This window comes from Mustela erminea, chromosome 13 (assembly GCF_009829155.1).
Source record: "Mustela erminea isolate mMusErm1 chromosome 13, mMusErm1.Pri, whole genome shotgun sequence".
Lineage (NCBI taxonomy): Eukaryota > Metazoa > Chordata > Mammalia > Carnivora > Mustelidae > Mustela > Mustela erminea.
The window spans coordinates 16,789,366-16,809,364 of NC_045626.1; the positions used below are offsets into that span (position 1 = coordinate 16,789,366).

General features: G+C 47.3%; 1 protein-coding gene and 1 long non-coding RNA gene across 7 annotated transcripts in view; one reads left to right on the forward strand and one right to left on the reverse strand.

The window, feature by feature from the left end:
* The window catches only part of LOC116571945, a 45,418-nt gene extending 40,378 nt beyond the window's left edge, over positions 1-5,040 (reverse strand). Inside the window, exon 1 of one of the 2 annotated variants that reach the window (XR_004278055.1) lies at positions 4,843-5,040. This is a non-coding gene — a long non-coding RNA (uncharacterized LOC116571945). Of the gene's footprint in view, positions 1-947; positions 982-4,842 lie in introns of those variants that run through there. The other variant, XR_004278056.1, reaches the window with a different exon arrangement.
* Positions 1-19,999, forward strand: part of ALPK2 (alpha kinase 2) — a 116,537-nt gene that overhangs the window by 43,935 nt on the left and 52,603 nt on the right. For 4 of the 5 annotated variants that reach the window (XM_032310529.1, XM_032310527.1, XM_032310528.1 and 1 more), the window contains one exon: positions 970-2,683. In XM_032310529.1, the coding sequence (XP_032166420.1) occupies positions 970-2,683 (1,714 nt within the window). Of the gene's footprint in view, positions 1-969; positions 2,684-13,722; positions 13,938-19,999 lie in introns of those variants that run through there. The other variant, XM_032310532.1, reaches the window with a different exon arrangement.

The window sequence follows — 19,999 nt, forward strand, 5'->3', positions numbered from 1 at the left end:
ATATCTAAATATGACCTCTAAATCTGGCCAGACCCATAGCTGCTGCCTTCCGAAAATGCTGGTTGACTTCTAAGCTGCATAATGCGTGGAGTGAGACCAGCAATGTTATAGCTGCACTGAGGTCCAATGAGATAAATGAGTGTAAATTATAACAAGTGTAACAAGTGTTTATCCGGACTGCAGAGTCTGAAGGGAGGCCCTAGTGGGAAAGGTCACCGAAGCCTGTTAGGTTGGAGTCAATAAAGGGAGGGGCCACGGGAGCACCGTCTCTCCTGGAGCAGGGAGAGCAGGCTCAGCGTGATCTAGGATCCAGTTTCTTCCCTGCTGGACCCACGCCGAATGTCTGACTTGGTCCAGGTAAGTCAGGATGGCATGTGGACACAAGTTTCCAGCCAGAGGGACTTGTGGGGTGGGGTTTGGACTTCACGGTCATGTAAAATGTAGAGAAATGGCACCATTCTTCATACACATAATCCCAGCCTGATACCTTTATAGCTTCCTGGCAGGAACCTTGCCTTCTCAGCACAGGCTTAAGAAGAGCGATGGCTTATGCCGTTCCACTGCATGAGGTCGAATTCTTCAGCTGTTTGTGTACAAGGTCTCCCTCCAGATAATATTTTTTTCAAATTCCCTAGCATAAAAAAGACTTAAAATACAAGGAGAGAAGAAGAAAACCAGAATATCAGATGCTTCCCCATTCATCTGAATAATTCTCAGCATTTTTCAAGTTGGGGCAAGCATGTGGAAAGTTCTATGGGAAAGTGCGGAACTTCCTGGATTCTCAGCGTGAGCGCAGCTGGAACTCAGAAGCTGGTTTGCGGGGAGCTCACAAGCCCCTTTGCGGGGAGACCACAGATCCCCTTGAGGGTGCAGCAAAATCATGGGGGTTTTCTGGGTGCCGTGACATGAGAAAGGTTGGCATATCCATCCAAATGCGGCAAACTTACCTGTGTATTCTCTTCATCCCAGCTGTAGCCCAGATGACGCTGCTGTTTACCAAATCTCGGCTAAAAATTCTTCTGGAATGATTTGCTGCTCTGCTTCTGTTGAAGTCAAGTGCTCAGCAGAGAACCCACAGCTCTCTCCTGATCCGAAAGATGGCGGGGGCACGGGATGGAGACATGCAACAGAGGCATGTGCGCAGGAGAAAACAGATCAGCTCGATGAGAAAGAACATCCTCGTGAGGGGGAGGAAAATGTCTCCACAGGTACTGCCATGTCAGCTGATTCCCCCTCCTCCAAATTCAACTGTTCCTGCTCACTGCAGGCCAGTAGTGACCCTCATGCCTCCAGCTCAGAAAATCCCTTGGATGTTAAAGGAACGAGGCCAACCGAAGAGGCTCGTGATCTGGGTGACGCCGAGGAAGTTGCAGACGGGCTGCTTTTTTCTAATTTAAGTCGTATTCCCGCCAACCACAATGTATATTGCCACAGGACAGTCCATTCCCAAGGATCGAGGCTAACGGATGCCTTACACAGTGATGGCTCTCAGGAGGGAGTCTCGGACTCTGGCCAAGCAGACCCCACAGGACAGAAATACATCAGCTTCAGCCTGCCGCTGTCGGAGGGGACTGCATCCGTCTGCCCAGGTGACAGGGCCTCGATCAAGCAGCAAGTCAGCCCACAGGTGTCCAGCGAAGACTCTGACAGTGACTATGAACTTTGCCCAGAGATAACCCTAACCTGCACCGAGGAGTTTTCAGATGATGACCTAGAGTATCTGGAATGTTCCGACGTTATGACGGATTACTCTAATGCAGTTTGGCAAAGGAACCTGCAGGGGACTGAGCATGTTTTTTTATTAGAAAGCGATGACGAAGAGATGGAATTCAGTGCGTCTTGCCTGGGTGGGTGTGAGCATCTCCTCGGTGAAATGGGTTGTGGGCCTCGGGTGTCGGATGACATCGGGCCTATGGAGGCCACCACTGGCCTCTGCGGTTATCACTCACACCCCCAAGAAGTGGGGGTGAGGAGCGGCCAAGCCTCCACCCACAGTCCCTCATCCCTGCAAACGGGGATGATTCTGACTTTGGGACCTCACTGGGACTCGACGTCTGCGGTGACAGACCAGGGGAGATATAAACCACCCGCTGCTTCCGAGGCCGCTGAAAATGATTATCCAGGAATTCGAAGAGAAACCAGAGACAGCCATCAGGCAGGAGAGGAATTCACCAGTGACAATCTGCTAAACACAGATAAAGCAGTGATCGAGACGGCGATGCAGCGCTTGTCTGGTGAGTTAGAAAAGCCAGGGGCGAGCCAGTGGCTGGAGATCGCAGCCGAGGGAAGAGTAGGGGATGAGGGTTCGTTAACCAAGAGGGGCTCAGAGAAACCTGCCAGGCTGAGGCGGCCCAGCATGAGAGGAAAACCCAAGAAACCGAGCCCCAACCTGAAATCGAATACAACAGAAAGCACCTTTAATCTCTTCTATCCCAAAGAACCCGTTAAGCACCCACGAACCCAGAGTGATAAAAGAGACGGTTCTTGGGCCAGAGCAGAAGCTGACTGGAATTCCCAGCTCCCTGCAGGACAACGTGCTAGTCCGGTCCAAGCAGAGCGAGAAGGAAAAACCCCGCAAACTCCCCTGGGCTTACTCCCCCAAGGAGGCTTCTCGGGAGAAGGGATGCCCGTCCAGAACCTGATTGAAACAGGTGGAGTTCCAGACTGGAGTGCTCATCCTCGGGTAAGACTCCTCTTTTTAAAAATTACTAGATGAAAGGTATTTGTGTGTGTGTGTGTGTGTATGTGTGTTTCCCTTCCCTTCGTAGTCATGATCACTGGGCCACAGTGCAAATCAAAAGAAGTCTCCCAGTACAATGAGGGTACTTGTGAATGACAGCTGCTGCTGCTGGGAAGGAAATCTGGTTTTGAAAAAAGGCCCAGATAAACCCTAAGCCATCCTAATTATAGCAAAAGACAGATAGGAGTAAGAGGCACTAATGGGATTCTGGACAGCTGGAAAGAGAAATTTGATATTTTGTCGACTGCATGTGTTTTACCAGGCAATGTCCCTATTCAGAACATTTTTCAAGCAAATGTTTTGGGTGAAGAGTTTAAAAGAAAAAACAATTCTCTTTAGTCATTTTTCAGGAGCACTTTGAAAACGATAAGCGTTGGTTTTAATCAGAATTTATAGTAAAATGAAAGATTTCGGTGTGTCTCATTGGTGTGTGGAATCTGTTTCGCAGAGCTGGGGAAAGTGGACAGAGTCAGTTTTCTGTGCCCCAAAATCAAAGTAGATTTTTGAACGAATGTTTGTTTTGCTTTTCTTAGATCACAAAGTATTAGAGAGGCTAAGAAAATACTGCCAGGGAATACTGTAATACTGTTTCACCCTATTACTGATTGGGGGGTATATTTGAAAGAGATGGAATTAAATTAATGGGAATAAGGCACAAAAGATATTGTGTCTCATATGTGAATTTCTTTAATTTCAAAGGGTCCCAAATGGGCTTTGGACTGATGTTGTGCTGCGTGGCCACGATTTTGTTTTTGTAACTAACCACCTAAGAAAAGTTACTCAATTGTTTTTACCACCTGTGTTCTCCCTACCCCCAAATTCGTAATGGAACCTAGTGCTGTTTTTGCAGATGAGACAGACTCTAAAAAAATTAAATATTGCCAAACCCATTCATAGTTACTGAACTCTAGCTATGAAAAAGTAAACATGTAATACATCGGTTTCTAAAGACCCAGACCTGAAATAACCAAACTAAAACTCTCCAGATCCGAGGTAGCTTTTTCCTGACCAGATTGTCTGCTCCACCCGGCCAAACTTGCCACTTACAAATCACACTTATACTTTATTTTTTGCAGGAGAACCAGCTTTATGCTATTTGGTTGTTTAACACCTACCACGGGGGTGATCACATGCCAAGGCCCACAGATGGGGATGCCCAGGATAAGTTTATGGAGATGGTTTGGCCAAAGATTAATACAAAATGAAGTTGCAGTGTTAATTTTTTCATGTCAGTAGACATAGCATTTTCTTTTCTATTCATAAAATGCTCTTCCTGGCTCAACTAAGTACCTTGTTAGCATTGTTTCTCCACACTGAGCATTTCTTTGGGCAGATTATCTTCATGATGAAAGGTGACGGGGGTGAACAGGTAAAGCGACACTTGGAGAGGAGGCAGCTGGTGACAATGTTAGTGTTAGATCCACCACGGGGAGAGGCTCCGGGTCTGGGGTGGGTTTTGTGTTTTGTGGCGCGACTCCAGCAAGTACCTGAGACCCATAAAGGTGACTCTTCAGAGAGCTCGCACTCTGCAGGTGTTAAGACTGTCCCTGACTATGCTGTGCTCAGTAACAGAGCCAGCCTTGCACTCAAGGGCGACCAGAAACGTGAATGGAAGCTGTAGATTCAGGGGTGGTTCTGTGCAGCCTGAAGTTAGAGATGGGAGCTCTGTATCTGTGGCATTTTTTACCACCACCCCCCCTTCGCGTAACAAAAGCAGAAAAATTCTTCCCCAGGGCCAGGGGCACAGTGAGAGCAGATTCTTTTATCCATGCAGAAAGTTACTTTCTAACTGTGGGAGATGCCCCAGTCCCATACATCCATACAAGATAGAAGCCAGATTTACAACAAAGGGCTAAATACCATTATAAATGTGACACAAAACCATGAGAAGGTCCCTGGGAGCTAAATCAGACATTTAAATAATACTGCTGGAAAAAAAAAATTGGTGGATTTTTTGATAAGTAAGTCAAAAAGACATTTTAAGTATTTATTCTCAGACACCCAAGACTTTGGGAATTTAAAATTCGAAATGGTTAAAAATCCTTGGTTGGGGGTAATACTGATGGATCTCCCCACTCTTGACTCTTGGCCGATGCACTTACCTTTAGGTGCCCTTTTGTAGAAACAGTGACCGTCAGCTTATCTTTTAGTGGTTTGTCTCCATCTGTATATTGCTTTTAGCATTCTGAGGAAAAGTCCATACCTCAGTCTGCATTTTAAGAACAAGGAAAGAACCAAATATTGTAGAAAGCCCCCTGCCCACACAGAGGTCTCCGGGAGTCTTTACTTCCTGTCCTCCCCTACTGCTTTTACAAGGTAAGGCCATCTTGTGCTGATTTGTGTGGAAAGAGTATTTACCCAGGCTGGGATTGGAAAGCCCCCAGTTTCTCTCCATTTATGGAAGATTCCAAAGTTAATCCCAGTTTGGGAGTGGAAAACAGAGAGGGTATCCCGGGCTAACTTGAATCATCTTCAAGGATCACACGGCCAATCCCTCACCTTGGTTTGGCTCTTGTCTTACGATCCAACTCAGAGGCAAAGACCTGACGACCTGCCCGGCTTAGGTTTCCTTCTAGCCACACGGGGGTAAGATCATCCTCACTCTTAAACCAGAAGCACTGTGTCTGCCCTTCTCCATCGATGCCCAGATGCACCCCAGAGAGATTTGCATTTCTCTGTGGGGTCGTGGGATCTCAAGTGTACAGTATGAAAGTACAATCTTCGGGCTTGAGAGTTAAGAATCTTCCTGATCAGGAGTCAGCACTAAGCACAGGTGAGTGAGCTCCTTGACGGAGGGGGTTTTGGTCACTGTATTTCTTTCACGGAGAAGTCCCAAGTCCTTGGAATCATGCTGGCCACATAGTAGGCACTCAAGAATGGAAAGAATAAGTAGCCATATGGGACGAGATTTAGTTCCATTAATTCTGTAATGATCACTGGTCTCAACTACTTTATGGCCTTTGATGTCATAAATATTTTCTTTGGTTCTCTTTACATACCGATTTTCCCATTACTAAACTGCTTCCCATTGCTCTTTGGGCCTGGCAATGGATTACTTTGTACTAAACTGTAAACACCTTGCACTTGGGGTCCCTTGTGAATGCTGGTGGTTCACATATAACCTTGGCCTCGTCAGTGCCTTGTTAGCTTTCCCAGATCGCTGGCTAGACCCAGGAAGACCTTACCACATCCCCCTAGCATTCAAGACCCTCTGCCATGTTGTTTCCATCTACCTCTGAGTGGCAAAGCAGACAAACACACTGGTTTCTTTATCTGAAAGATGAAGCATTCTCTCAGGCGTGTGGTGTTTCTTCTGTCTTCTTGCCTGGAATGCCCTCGCTTGGCTTGTTGCCAGCTCAGCTCCTCTCATCTTTCAAGGCCAAGGTCCTGCCAGGTACTTCAAGTGGCACCGCACCCCTGCAGCACAGTCCTCCTCCCTTATTAGGATTTCTCTTTCCTCCAAAACACAGCATTCTTATGCAAATAAGGTATAAGGTAGGGGAGCGGGCTCTGGACCTGAGTTTGGGTCCTGCCTTTCTACTTTCTGATTCTGTGACTCTGGGAAAAACTACTTAAACTCTCCTAGGCCCAGTTTCCTTGTCTAAAACAGAAATAATAATAATAATAATGATAATAATAATAATAATAATAATGCCTCACAGAGTGTTGTGAGGATTAAAGTCTTACTAAAATGTTTATCACAGTACCTCTTATGCAGTTAGCATTTAATGAGTTACCATTTTTATTTTGCTTATTACTTACTTTTCATCTCTCTACGGAGCACGGGGCTCAAACTCACAAACCCAGGATCAAGAGTCACACGCTCCAGTGACCGAGCCAGCCAGGCCTCCTATGGTTTACTTTCTTAATACGTATGTCCCCCCACCCCCATATTAAAGGCATATCGAGGGCTGGCTGTGAGTGGTTTTATACCTTTTTTAATTGAAACTTGTATTGAGATCATTGTACTTGCACACACAGTGTCAGAAACAACACAGGGAACTCTCATACACTTAGCCCAGGTTTCTCGGATGGTAACATTTTATAACACTATAGCACAAAATCACAACCAAGATATTGATATGGATACCATCCAGTGATCTTATGCAGACTTCCCAGTTTTGCTTGTGTGTGTGTGTGTGCATGAAGATCTCTCAAAATCTATCAGTTGTGTGGGCTTGTGTGATAAATGCGGTGTGAAACTTCATGCTAATCGGAGTTCAGACTGGTAGCGAGGCAGGTGGTTCCGTAAAACAATTTATGGCAGCTTGGAATGGGCATGGCCATCCAGTGACAGGCAGGACTCATAGTAGGTCGGGGTGTGTGTGTGTGTGTGTGTGTGTGTGTGTGTGTGTGTAGATATAGATATGTATTTTTTACATAGGAAAATATCAAGCAGATAATCTAAACCTCCTTGTAATGTAGTTTTCATCTCTGGGACAGAGCAACCTGAGGTTTGAATTCATCTGCATAATAAAATGCATCCCCCCCATAACAACTGTTTAAAAGGGCCTCCAGAAAGCTGATAAGCCAGCTCTCTGCTGATGATAGGAAGGGCCGAAGTTTATAGTCGCTCATCTCTTAGCATGCGGCAGTCAGGCCTCTTGTCAACACCACCGCAGACGGGCAAGTAACGCAAATATTTGTTTTGTTTTTTAATCACGAAGCCTACTGTGCCACTTCTGCCAAATGCCATTACTGCTCCGCACCGGCAGGATCACCGGAGGCCTAGTTCCCGAAGTAATTGTACTCAAGGATTGTTAAATAATCCGCGGAAAGTCCTACAGCCTTGCTACTCCCAGCGTGGTCTGCAGACTGGCTTGTCCAAGTACATACCCTCCAACCCAGCCCCAGCCTCGCAAAATGTGCATTTTAACCTGATTTCTGGGAGATTCCTATACATACTGAAGTTCCGAACGCTCTTGTCTACAGACAGGAGATCATGCTCAGATTAGAAAAGACCCAAGCAGGGACGCCTGGGTGGCTCCATTAAGCCTCTGCCTTTGGCTCAGGTCATGATCCCAAGATCCTGGGGTCAAGTTCCGCATCAGGCTCCTTGCTCAGCGGAGAGCCTGCTTCTCCCTCCCCCTGCCGTGCTCTCTCTGACAAAGAGATGAATAAAATCTTAAAAAATAAGTAAACAATTTACAAAAAAACAAGAACAAAAAACAAAAAACAAATCCTAAAGCAGAGGTCTGGTGGTGGCGGGGACCTTAACATAGTCTGGTTCCTGAATCTGGCCCTGGGACATTCGGATGCCCTTTGGTCCAAGCGTGGCTTGCGCGGTGGGGGTTTTAAAAGCTCCGGGATGGTTCTCTGTACCTGTAAGGGCCTATTTAGCTAAAGCAGCTCCATCGTGACCCCCCCCCCCCCCCCCTTCAGGGAACTTACTTAAAAACAAGTCTCAGAAACCAGTCCCAGGTAACAAAGCCTAAATACAAGGGCGGGTTAGGTCAGGTGGAGATAACAGCCCGAATGCAGGGATGAGTCAGGCCGGTGGAGACATCCAATCAGTGGGGCGCGCATACTGTCTCCTTAGCTATCAAGGAGAGTGGGCCCTGACTTTTGGGTGCATTTTGGGCTCCAATTCTGACCAAGGTGATAGGCTAGTTCAAATAGCTACTATGGGGTGAACGGTACTTCAATTGGCCACCCGTGTGTGACCTAGCATGACTGTGCAGCTTTCTCTGTCTGTTACAATCTCATTGGCCACCTGTGTGTAGCCAGGCCCAACCAATGGCCTTTGCTCTATAAAAGTTAGTCTGTGAGGCAGGGAAGGGTCGCCTCTTTGCAAGAGACAGCCCTGGCTGGTCAGTTTGATTCTCGATGCTTGGCACGAAATAAATCTTTGCTTGACCTTCGCTTTGTATCAGTCTTGCTGCTTTGCCCATGGACCCAACAGTACCTACAAATCTGAGAATCTTAGCTGTGCTTTAGAACCATCCCTGTTACTCTCTAAATGTACAGATGCCTAGGCTCCACCCCCGGAAGTCCTGAGGTCAGTGGTCCTAGGATCCTAGGGCTCAAGCTTGCAGACCTGCAGCCCTTAGGGGAATGGGAGGGTCGTCTTGGGAGGCTCAGGGTTGAAGCCCCGCAGAGTGAGGCCTCAGGGAGCTGAAGGTTGTACAGCCCATGAAAGCACCGTCTCAGGGATTCGGGCGCCCCTTGCCCCTGACTTCTCTCCAGTCTCAGCTGAGGAGTCTGGCCCCGGGTTACTCGGGACTACTTTCCAAACAGGCAATGGGTGTTCTCCACCCCAAAGATCTGCTGCTCTCGGGCTGTGTGTGCATTCCTGCAATACCTCGTATTCTGTGAGAATCACACCCTCTCCACGATCAGGGCTTCTGGGGGAAAACAGCATTGCCTGCAGGTCGCTTCCTAAACAGGTCGTCAGAAAACCAGAGACAGAAGCAAAAAACTGTGCGTGGGAAGTTCCCTCAGACAGTGCAGGGAGGCAGCCCAGGTGGGCCGGTGGTCGCCGGGGCAGATATTTTGAGACGCACAAGAGAACTGGGTGGACATGCTGGCAGCCCTCAGGTTAGGCAGGTGGGAGGGTGCTGAGGGTCGCGGGGACAGAAAAGGATCTCTGTGTCTGCGTGGCTGGGGGGTGAGTGCCACCCGGCCTCAGGACACACACCTCCCACCCCGCTGCCTGCCGGCCTAGAGTGCTCGTCTCAGGAGACAGGAGTGCGGGACAGCCCTCTTTTTTTTTTTTTTTTTAAGATTTTATCTATTTATTTGATAGACATCACCAGTAGGCAGAGAGGCAGGCAGAGAGGAAGGGAAGCAGATTCCCTGCTGAGCAGAGAGCTGGATGTCGGGCTCAATCCCAGGGCTCTGGGATCGTGACCTGAGCCGAAGGCAGAGGCTTTAACCCACTGAGCCACCCAGGCGCCCCACAGGCCTCATTTTTAATTGTATTCAAAGACGCCTAGAGAGCGTCTCTGCTGCCAGTGCAAAAGCTGAGCTGAAGGCTCTTCCCCTTCCTGCTGGAGATTCTCTACTAGACTCAGGCGCCTGGGGGTGGAGGTGGGGGGTTGGCCTAGGAGAGATCACGTGGGAACCAAGGCAGCACCTGGTCACATCCACGTCATTGCCCTACTCACCCATCGCAGAGGGGGGTCGCGTCACAGATCCTGTGTGTGGCCCAGAGGCGCCCGGGTTCCACGGTCTGCTTCTGCTCGGGGCTCAGGGCAGTGCGTCTCCACTGAGAGGGCCTGGATTACTGGCACCAGAGTCACCTGCGCGGTGATTTCAGATCTCTAAATCCTACTGGGCGCTCCAAACCAGCGCTGGGGGTGGTTCTCGTGGCAGTAAAATTCCAACCTTGGTCTTCATTAGACCGAGATCTCGAGGGACTACTACCCCTGGGGGCATTCCCGAAAGGAATCAGGGATTTTGGAAGCAACAGGAAGTTTCAGGCTTGTCAAGTGTAACCCATTTGCCCTAAGAGGGGGGAAACCCTTCACGATTGGGATGTTAATCTGCTTTCTAGTTGGCTTGGGCGGAGTGCCGCCTGTTCCTCACCTGCCCCGCAACTGAAATGAATACGGATCCTGATTTATTGTAACTAATCCAAAACAGGTGTGCTGTCTCCAGCTGAGCTTTATTTTAAGGAGTAGTTCAGGGACAGGAATTTGGGCGGCAGCAGTGGAGGCGGAGGAGGGCCCGCGGCTGCTTGGGTGGGTTTTGCTTGAAGCCAGTCTCTCTCCACGGACTTGGATGGGAGTTGAGTGTCCGAGACATGCCTTGTTGGTGTTTGTTGGCTATGAGGGAAAATGAACTTGATAATGGGATAGGAAAACTGTTGGACTAACCATCCGTCTATCAATAGAAATGATAAAGCTGTGGCAGAAAAGGGTGGGTGCAGCCCCCACTAGATCAATAGGTAAATCAAACCAAGTAGAGAGTATAGAATCAGATCCACGAATATATTGGAATTTGGTTTATGATGGAAATAGCACCTCAATTTTAGGAAAGAAACGTCTTCAATGCTGACACAATTAGCCATCTATGTGGAGACAAGAAGATAAGCCTTACAGTGGACCCCAAATAAATTCGAGATGGATCTTTGAGTTAAATATATATTTTTTAAAAACCCAAAACTATTGAAAAAAATATTGAGAACTGTTTTTATGAACTGGAAAGCCATAAGATCTTCTTGGGACACAAAGGACAAAAAAGGAAGAAAACATTGATCATTTTGGTTACATCAAGTTAATTTCTATATAACAAAAAAAAAAAATGTCACAAAGTTAAGTGAAAGTGACATACTGGAAGAAATATGTAGGACAGCTGTAACCAATGAAGATTAATTTCCCAAATTATATAAAAAGCAGATAAGAAAACATTTCCCTAACAATTGAATTTTAAGCAAAAGTAAAAGTAAGTACGAAGCCCATAGAAGAGATATACAAATGGTCACTAAACATGTGAGATGTTCAACTTCATGAGTAATTAGGAAAATATACATTTTAAACATGTAATATCTCTCACCTATCAGGTAGGCAAAAAATTTACAGGATGGGAGATAATATCAAGGTGTTGAGACTTTGGAGAAATGGGTACTCTGTCAGCGAGCGTGTAATTTGGTGATATCTTTTAAAACTTAAAGAGGGTATTACCCATCATCCTGCAGTTTCACGGGCCCAAGGAGACATGTACCATGATGTAGAGCAAGAAAAGTATATTACAAAAGGGTTCACACAACATGGTACCATGTAGCCCCCTCCCCGAACCAACCCATAACCATACACGTCATTTGTACCTACACGTGGGAGTACATGAAATATCTTTGTTAAGTGTAGAAGGAGCCACACCAAAATGACAACCGTGGCTACTCCGGGAGCGACACAGGAAATTGGTGTTGAGATAGGTGATGAGGAACGTTAGAGTTCTTAAGGAAACGACACTCATTTCTTACTTGTATTATTGAAAACTACTATTTTTAAAAAGGCGAATAAATGGAGGTCTAGGAATCTGTGATTTTGGTTCTGGTTCTGCCATTAACCAGTTTCGTGTCCCTGAGTTCATTTCTCCCCTTCTTTGGGCTTTTCCCCTCCGTTTTTCCTTAAACTGAAGAGCTTTGAACGTGAGGATCTCCAAGTTTCCAAGGCGGTAAAGTCCTGTGAATCCCTAATTCCACATCAGCTGCCAAAATAAATACCAAGTAGAAGTGGAAGAAAATGTGGACCTTAAGGTGAGGAAATCCTTTCTAAGCATAAGGAGGAAAATTGGTAAATTCTGCGTATGAAAAACCTTATAAACAGAATGTAAAAACAAATGAAAACTTAAGAGAAGTACGTACTAGTGATGTGTAGACAAAGAAAACAGCGTAAGAAAGGATGAACAGCTTAATCCAAAACAGGCAAAGGAATCACAGTCAATTCATTAAAAAAAAAAAGTACGATTACATCATAAACTTATCAGCTGACTTCCTTCACACTCTCCGTTTTTAGCGATTGCTTTTAAAGTGATACTATCTCCAGCTGATAAGACTGTGAGGAAAGAGGCTTTCTTCTTCACTGCCGGCGGACGTGCGAATTGGTATCATCATTCTGGGAGGCAGATCGGCAATATTCACTTCATACCTTTAAGATGCAGACTTTGGCCCAGTAACTCACCGTATGCAGTGATCAGAGCAGTTAAGACCTAGCATGAGAATGTTCATTGCAGCGTGACTTGTAATCATGAACCTTTGAGGACGATCTAGATCTTTAATGAGGAAAGGGCTGCTTAAATGTTGCGGTACAAAATCCTTTGGAACACCACGCAGCCATTACAAATCATGCTTTGAAAGCATTTAAGGAGATGAGAAAATGCTTGTCAACAAATGACAAAAACAACATATACGTACTCTCTTCCCTTGAAAAACTTGGTGTCGTGACGGAAAGCTCCAGCTCTTCCCCTGCAGTCCCATGGAAAGCCCTGGGCTCTCCTGTTCAATGCCTTTACACCTTGTTCCAATTCTAGCATAAATGAGTCCGTCTCAAAATCACTCATGGACCTGTGGCGTTTAAAAGGAAATAGCCTCGGGGGCTCCTGAGTGGTGTGGTTGGCTAGGTCTCTGACTCCTGATTTTGTCTCAGGTCATGATCTTGAGGTCCTGAGATTGCGCCCCGTGTCAGGCTCTGTGCTCAACGGGGTGTCGGCCTGAGGTTCTCTCTCCCTTGGCTCCTCCCCACTCCCCGTGTGCTCACTCACTCTATTTCTGAAAAATAAATAAAGAGAAAAAGAAATGGCCTCTCTTCTCTTCTCCCAGCTACTTTATAGTATAAATAAGCTCCATTCCATTTTTCTTGAAAAACAACCTACTTAATACTACAACTTTTCCCAAACCCTTAAGAAGCTGCCCCAAATCTAGCAAGACAACCTTCCTCTTTGATCAATGAAAATTAGTTCTCTTCGAGGCTGAAAGTTAGATGCTGAGTAGAAGCCCCAGGAGCATCCAAGGGGCCTGAAAATGACTTAACATTGTTAAAAATAGAACCGATAAATAGGGATAAAATCGCCTTCCTTACCATTTTCCTGTAACCATATATGGTGAGACTGTATTATGTGAGAGGTCAGGTTTCCCCAGGAGGAAAGCTACTCTGTAGTGGTAAGCAAGGTGTCCTGACTGCTTGCGAACCCTCCCCCCCATTCATGTAGGAAAGCCCAGCTCCCACAGTGTTGGTATTTAGAAGTGGAGCCTTTAGACGAGCTCATGAGGGTGAAGCCTCCATGATGGGGGTTCGGGTCCTCGTGGGCAGAGGAAGAGAGCCCAGAGCTGGCTCGCTCTCCCTCCTGCCCTCCCCCCCACTTGGTATGTGTGCAGATGCGTCTCTTTCCCTCTCCCTCCCCCCCTCCTCCTGTCTCCCTGTCTCTCCCTCCTTCTCTCTCTCTTTTCCTCCCTTCTCTGTCTCCCTCTGTGTATATATAATGTTTCTCTCCCTCCCTCCCCCTCTCTCTCTCCTTCTGTGTGTGTGTGTGTTTGTAGGTATTTCTTCCCTCTCCCTCCGTTCGCTCCCTCTGTGCCGTGCGAGGACACAGCGAGAAGGCAGACTTGGGCCAGCCAGGGAAGGAGTCCTCACCGCGCTGCTCTCCAGAACTAGGAGAAACCCCTCTCTGTTGCTTGAGCCGCCCCGTCTGTGGCATGTTGTTAGAACAGCCCAAGCCGACTGAGACGTCCGGCCACCCTCAGAGTTCAGAGCCCCAGGTAATGGGGGAGCCGTTCGGGGCACTAATGTGGTAAATTACTACAAAGCAAGCCTGGAGTCCCCAAGAGCTTTCATTTGTACCTAATTTAAATCAGAGGCTATTCACGGGGAGGTTGGACGTTCTTAGAAATGATGGTTTGGGTGGTGTTCTGTTCATTGCGTGACATTTACAGGACGCTTTAGTAAGGCATTTTTCTGAAACGGAACTTTTATTTACCAAAACCCAAGCAATGAGGCAGTCATTGCAGGCAGGTGTGTCATTAGAAAGCGTGACGAAGAAGCTGTGGTGGGCGGGCACTTTCCGATCGTCATCTCAAGTTCCGTCCCTGTCACAGTCTGCACCGGCTGGAGGGAGGAACAAGTGTTGTCTTCCATAAAAATAGTAACCATTCATAGAGGGTTCGCATGTTCCCAGGACTATGCTAATGCCCTGCCTTCGGTAGTAATCCCTGTAATAAAGATGTGAGCTGGCCTACAAAGCTCAAAGAGGTTAATTAACATGCCCGCGGTACATCTATTTTAAGGGACAAAACTGGAATTCACACTCACTAAGGAAATCCGATCAGCGCGGCACATAGGGAGGCTGAGGGTTATGGGGCCAGCGCATTCTGACAGATGGCAGAGTCAGAATCGTTCAGGTCAGAGAACCCCAACTGAGGGACCCCAGCATCCGGGGGGTGTATGAAGTTATCGAATTGTCCCCGCGGCCCTGTGCCCCAAGGCTCCTCCGTCACTTACATTGCCCTGCAGGTGCAGGTGAAGACCGTTTCTAGCTCCCCCTGCCCAAGATCTTTCTTCATGACCTGGAAGGTTTTCTGGCCACACAGGACAAGGTAGCTGGACGGAGGAGACCTCACTTCCCCGTAGGATGATTCTAAGGCAGGGGCCACACAGTTTGGGACCGGTGCCCCGTAGGGTCTGGTTCCTGTGTCCACACCCGCCACCTGTTCGGTCCCATGCAGGTGCCTCCTGTCCCTGACTCACACTCCTCCTCTCCTGTGCTCCCTGAGGTCACCTCCTGATAGGCTCCCTACATCCCTGCTGTTGAATCAAGGTCAGCTTTTTGGAGGGGATTCCAATGAAGACCACTCCCTAAAGCCTCCCATTAAAGGTTGCGTCTTGTATCCCTAGAACACCGAGGGAACTCCCTTTAAAGGCTTGACTGTGAAGGCATCTGGCTGATTCCTTAAGGCCCAGTGTTCAACGTCACTCATTTCATAACACTTGCAGAATCCTAATGCCCCGCCTCACTGTCCTGCCCTAATGCTCTCCCTTCGCCCAAGCCCTATGGCTCTTCGTTTCTCTGACTTTATGGCCTTTACTGCAAATGACACTGGATTAGATAGACAGTAAAACTGATCCATGATTCCTCACGGGCCAGGGGCGAGCCTTCTGGAACACACACAGGGCCTGAGCATCCGAGATGCCCAATACACGCCGAGTTGAACTCTGACGCGTGATCGGACAGGCCCGCCTGTGAGAGAGGATTTCAACTCAGCACATGGGACAGGACCTTCCGGGACTTTGTAAACCGGAGTCATAGGAAAAGATTTGAATTGTTGTAATTCATTTCAAACCACACAACGGAATGACTGGAAAAGTAGCGTTTTAGTTTACTAGGGTCACCGTAATAAAATGCCGTAGACCGGCTGTGGCTGGAATAACGGAAATTTTCTTTCTCCCTGTTCTGGAGGCTGGATGTCCAAAGCCAAGGAGGTAGGTGGCCCAGTAGGTGTCTTCTTGGGCCTCTTTCTGTGGGTTAAGGATGGCCACCTTCTCACTGCATGTGTCTGGTGTCTGTCTATGTCCTAACCTCCTTTCTTGTAAGGACATCAGTCATTTCAGGGCCCCCCGAATGACCTCATTTTACCTTAATTACCTCTTTCAAGGCTCTATCTACACACATCACATCATTCTGAGGTACAGGGGTTAGGACTTCAACATATGAACTGGGGCAGGGGGCACTTTTTACCCCCTAATGAGTAGTCTGTAAATCTCTCCTAGACCATTTTGAGGGCATGTGTCAATAGGAATGAAGATACGGAGAGTCAGTACTTAACTATCTAAACCAGGAAACTCCACCGTTCTGGAAAAGCAAACACGCCCGGTTCCATCTTATGGAATGAGGGTGACAGATGCTGGCTGGGGGGGCACCCCAGCAGGTGGTCCAGGCCTGTGAGACACTGTAGGAGGCTGAACAATGCATCTAAAGATGGAGATCTATGCCCCTGTCCCCAGTTCCTAGAACTTGTGACTATATTACCTTACTTGGTGAAAGGCACCTCGCAGCCGGAAGTCAAAGGTTTCGATTACCCTGGGTGGTCCAGTGACCCAGATGTAACCACAAGGGCCCTTCTGAGTGGGAGGGAGAGAAGAGGGTCAAAGTCTGAGAAAGATTTGAAGTCCCCACGCTGCTGGCTTTGAACCTGGAGGAAGAGGCCAGGAGTCTGGGATGGCAGGCAGCCTCCAAAAGCCTGAAAAGGCAAGGAGCTCTCTTCTGGAGCCTCTAGAAGGAATGCAGCTTTGCTGATACCGTGATGTTAGCCCGGTGAGATCCATGTTGGACTTCTGACTGCAGAACTGTAAGGTCATAAATTTGCTGAGAAACTACTACGGACAGAAAGGGTAATTTTTTTAAAAAGATTTTTATTTGTTTATTTGACAGACAAAGATCACAAGTAGGTAGAGAGGCAGGCAGAGAGAGAGAGGAGGAAGCAGGCTCCCCCCTGAGCAGAGAGCCCAATGTGGGGCTTGATCCCAGGACCCTGAGATCATGACCTGAGCTGAAGGCAGAGGCTTTAACCCACCCAGGTGCCCCAGAAAGGGACCCTGAGATCATGACCTGAGCTGAAGGCAGAGGCTTTAACCCACCCAGGTGCCCCAGAAAGGGTAATTTAAAAACAGAGTACCTGAAAGCAAGTCTGGGGATATCTTTCTTCAGGTTTTTTGCTTCAGACATCAGAGAAGGAATCCATTCATGACATAGACTTTGCTAATTCCAGTTGTCTTTGGCTTAGAAAATCTGATGTGCAAGAGAAAACAAGAAAAATGGCCATCTTTGCCCCGGTATTTGGCTTAATTTAAAATAACTATAACAGGGCAGCCTGAATGATGGGAGGCAAAAAACAAAACAAAACAAATAAAAAAAACCAAAAAACAACAACAACAAAAAACCAGGGTGCCTGGGTGGCTCAGTTGGTTAAGCATCTGCCCTTGGCTCAGGTCATGATCCCAGGGTCCTGGGATCGAGTCCTGTGTCAGGCTCCTTGCTCAGCGGGGAACCTGCTTCTCCCTCTCCCTCTGTGCTCTCTAACTCTCTCTCACTCTCTCTCAAGTACATAACTAAAATCTTCAAAAATAAGTAAATAAAGTAAGTATAACATTTGGGAACTCAGGAAGCCTCCGAGAGGAAGGACAGAGCCACGGACTCCACAGCTAATTTACTCGGGAATTCCTGGGTGCTGTCTGGACTCTGCCTGGAACATCTCCAGGTGCACTGACTCAGGTGTGCAGAGGAGCTGAGCACGCCGGTGAGGGGGCTGGGCTCCAGAGAAGGCCACGCCCCTGTGCACCTTCTGACCTCAGGGCTGTGTCGGAGGTCGGGAACTCCTGAGCAGCCTCCAGGGCTGGGCTCCTCCAACCAGATGCCAGTGCATGTGGAGCCCCGATAGTTCTTTGTCACGGGCAACAGTCCTGCCCATCGTAGGGTGTGTACGAGTGTCTCTGACCGTCTTACCCCACCTCACCCCTCTGGCTACTTCTCACCCCCACCCCAGCTGCCAAGGACGAATACCTCTAGACTTTGGCAAATATCCCCTGGGGGAGGGGCAAAAATGACCGGAAGTCCATTAGCTCTGGCTAAAGGCTGTACCCTCACCAGCGACAGGATAGAACAGCAGAGGCCCTCTAAATCCAGGCTGTGCAACAGAAACGTCACCCAAGCCACATACATAATTTTTTGCCTGTTCCCAAGTTGAGCAACCATCACCACTCTTGAATTCCAGAATGTTCTCATCATCCTCAAAAGAAACCCTACCCATTAACAGTCATTTCCTCTTCTCTTCTCCCCACAAGCACTTGGAAAACCCGAATTAATTTCTGTCTCTATAGATTTGCCTATTCCGGATATTTCATAGAACCAGAATCATACAGAATTTGACTTTTCTGTGTCTGCCTTCTTTCGCTTAGAATAGGATTATCCAGGGTCATCCATGTTGGATCATCTACCCACACTTCGTTCCTTTTCACGGCTGAATAAGATCACACGGTATGGATAGACGTGGTGTATCCATTCTTCATCCATTCCTCAGCTGATGGACATCTGGGCTGTTTCCACTTTGTAGCTATTAGGCATAATGCTGCTGTGAAAATGCATGTGCCAGGTTTATGTGTGGGCATATGTTTTCAGTTCCCCTGGGCGAATGCCCAGGAGAGGAGTTGCGAGGTGACTTTCCATCTAACTTTTTGAGGAACCACCATTCTGGTTTTCCAAGCAGCTGGACCATTTGCATCTCTACCCGTAGTACAGAGGAGTGAGCCACACACGTAAATTTAATTTTTTTGGAAGCTACGTTTTAAAGTTATAAGACAGGTGGAGTAAGCTTTAATTTTTTATTAACTGAGTAATTTAATTTTTATTAATGAAATATGACTGAAATATTATTTCAGTATATAATCCATATAAAAATGAATGAGATATTTTACTTTTTTTCCCTGGTATTAAGGTTTCAAAATTTTACACTTGTGTTGTCTCTCAGTTTGGATGCTAACTATTCACTGGAAAACACTTGATCCGTATTTAGCTTTCACAAAATTAACAATTGAAAGAATAGATTCATATACACAAATTGTTCCAAACTGCCTTACAAATTTTCCTATAGATCTCGCACATGTCAGCTTTTGGACTTACATGTCACTTAATTAAAATTATATCAAATGAAAAGTTCAGTTCCTTAGTTGCACTGGGAACATTTCAAGTGTTCCTTAGCGGCAAATGGCTATCTTCTGCATGGGACATCTCAGTTCTAAGTTATTTCCTTTATAATTGTGATTTTTTTTTTTTAAAGCATACTGCCCCAGGCCTCAACCTTGTTTTCTTTTTTTCCTCTCCTACAGCTGATTCAGTAACGAATTATCATTTTCTTTTTATTTTGAAAAATAGACTTTTTTTTTTTTCAGAACAGTTTTTGGCAAAATCGAGCAGGAGCCACAGACAGTTCCCATACGCTTCCCGCCCTGCATATGCACAGCCTCCCCCATTACCAACATCCCCACCAGCGTGGGACATTGGTTATGACTGATGAACCTCCACTGACACACTGACACACCATTATCACCCAGAGTCCACGGTTTATGATAGCGTTCACTCTTGGTGGTGTGCGTTGTGACTTTGGACAAATGTATAGTGACGTGCACCCACCATTATGGTATGTGGTTCTATTTTGTTTTTAAGAAAGGGAGGGGGGAGGAGAGAGAGCGAGCAGGAAGAGGCAGAGGGAGAGGGAGAGAACCTTAAGCAGGCTCCACACCCAGTACAAAGCCCCTGACTTGGGTCTCAATCCCACGGCCCTGAGATCACGACCTGAGTTGAAATCAAGAGTCGACTGAGCCACCCAGGTGCCCCTGTGCTTCGATTTTTAAAGGAAAGTGCTGTTTCCTGTATCCCATATATCTAGCTATGGTCTACCAGTTTGGACCAAGCGGCAAAGAGCTTCGATTGTCACCCTGTGAGCCCCTTCAGCCTCGCAGCCCTAACCCCGTGGAGCCTCTACGTTCAATACCAAGTTCCAACGCAGCCCCCCATGGCCAGGGCCTTCGTGTCCCCGATGGCATCCTGGCAGCCTCGCTGCTTGTTGGGCAGGCTCTTGTATCACTTTAAAAACAACAAGCCACCCCGCCCCCGAGCTGTCTATCAGGTTACTCAGGACAAAAGGGGACACTTCCCAGTTGTCTTTGAGGTCACAGGTTCCTGGGCTTGGGAAATCAGATGTGCAATTGAGGGCTGGAGCCGGGCTCGGGGGAGCGACTGCTTTCCCCTTGAAAGTGAGTTTTCATCGTAAGA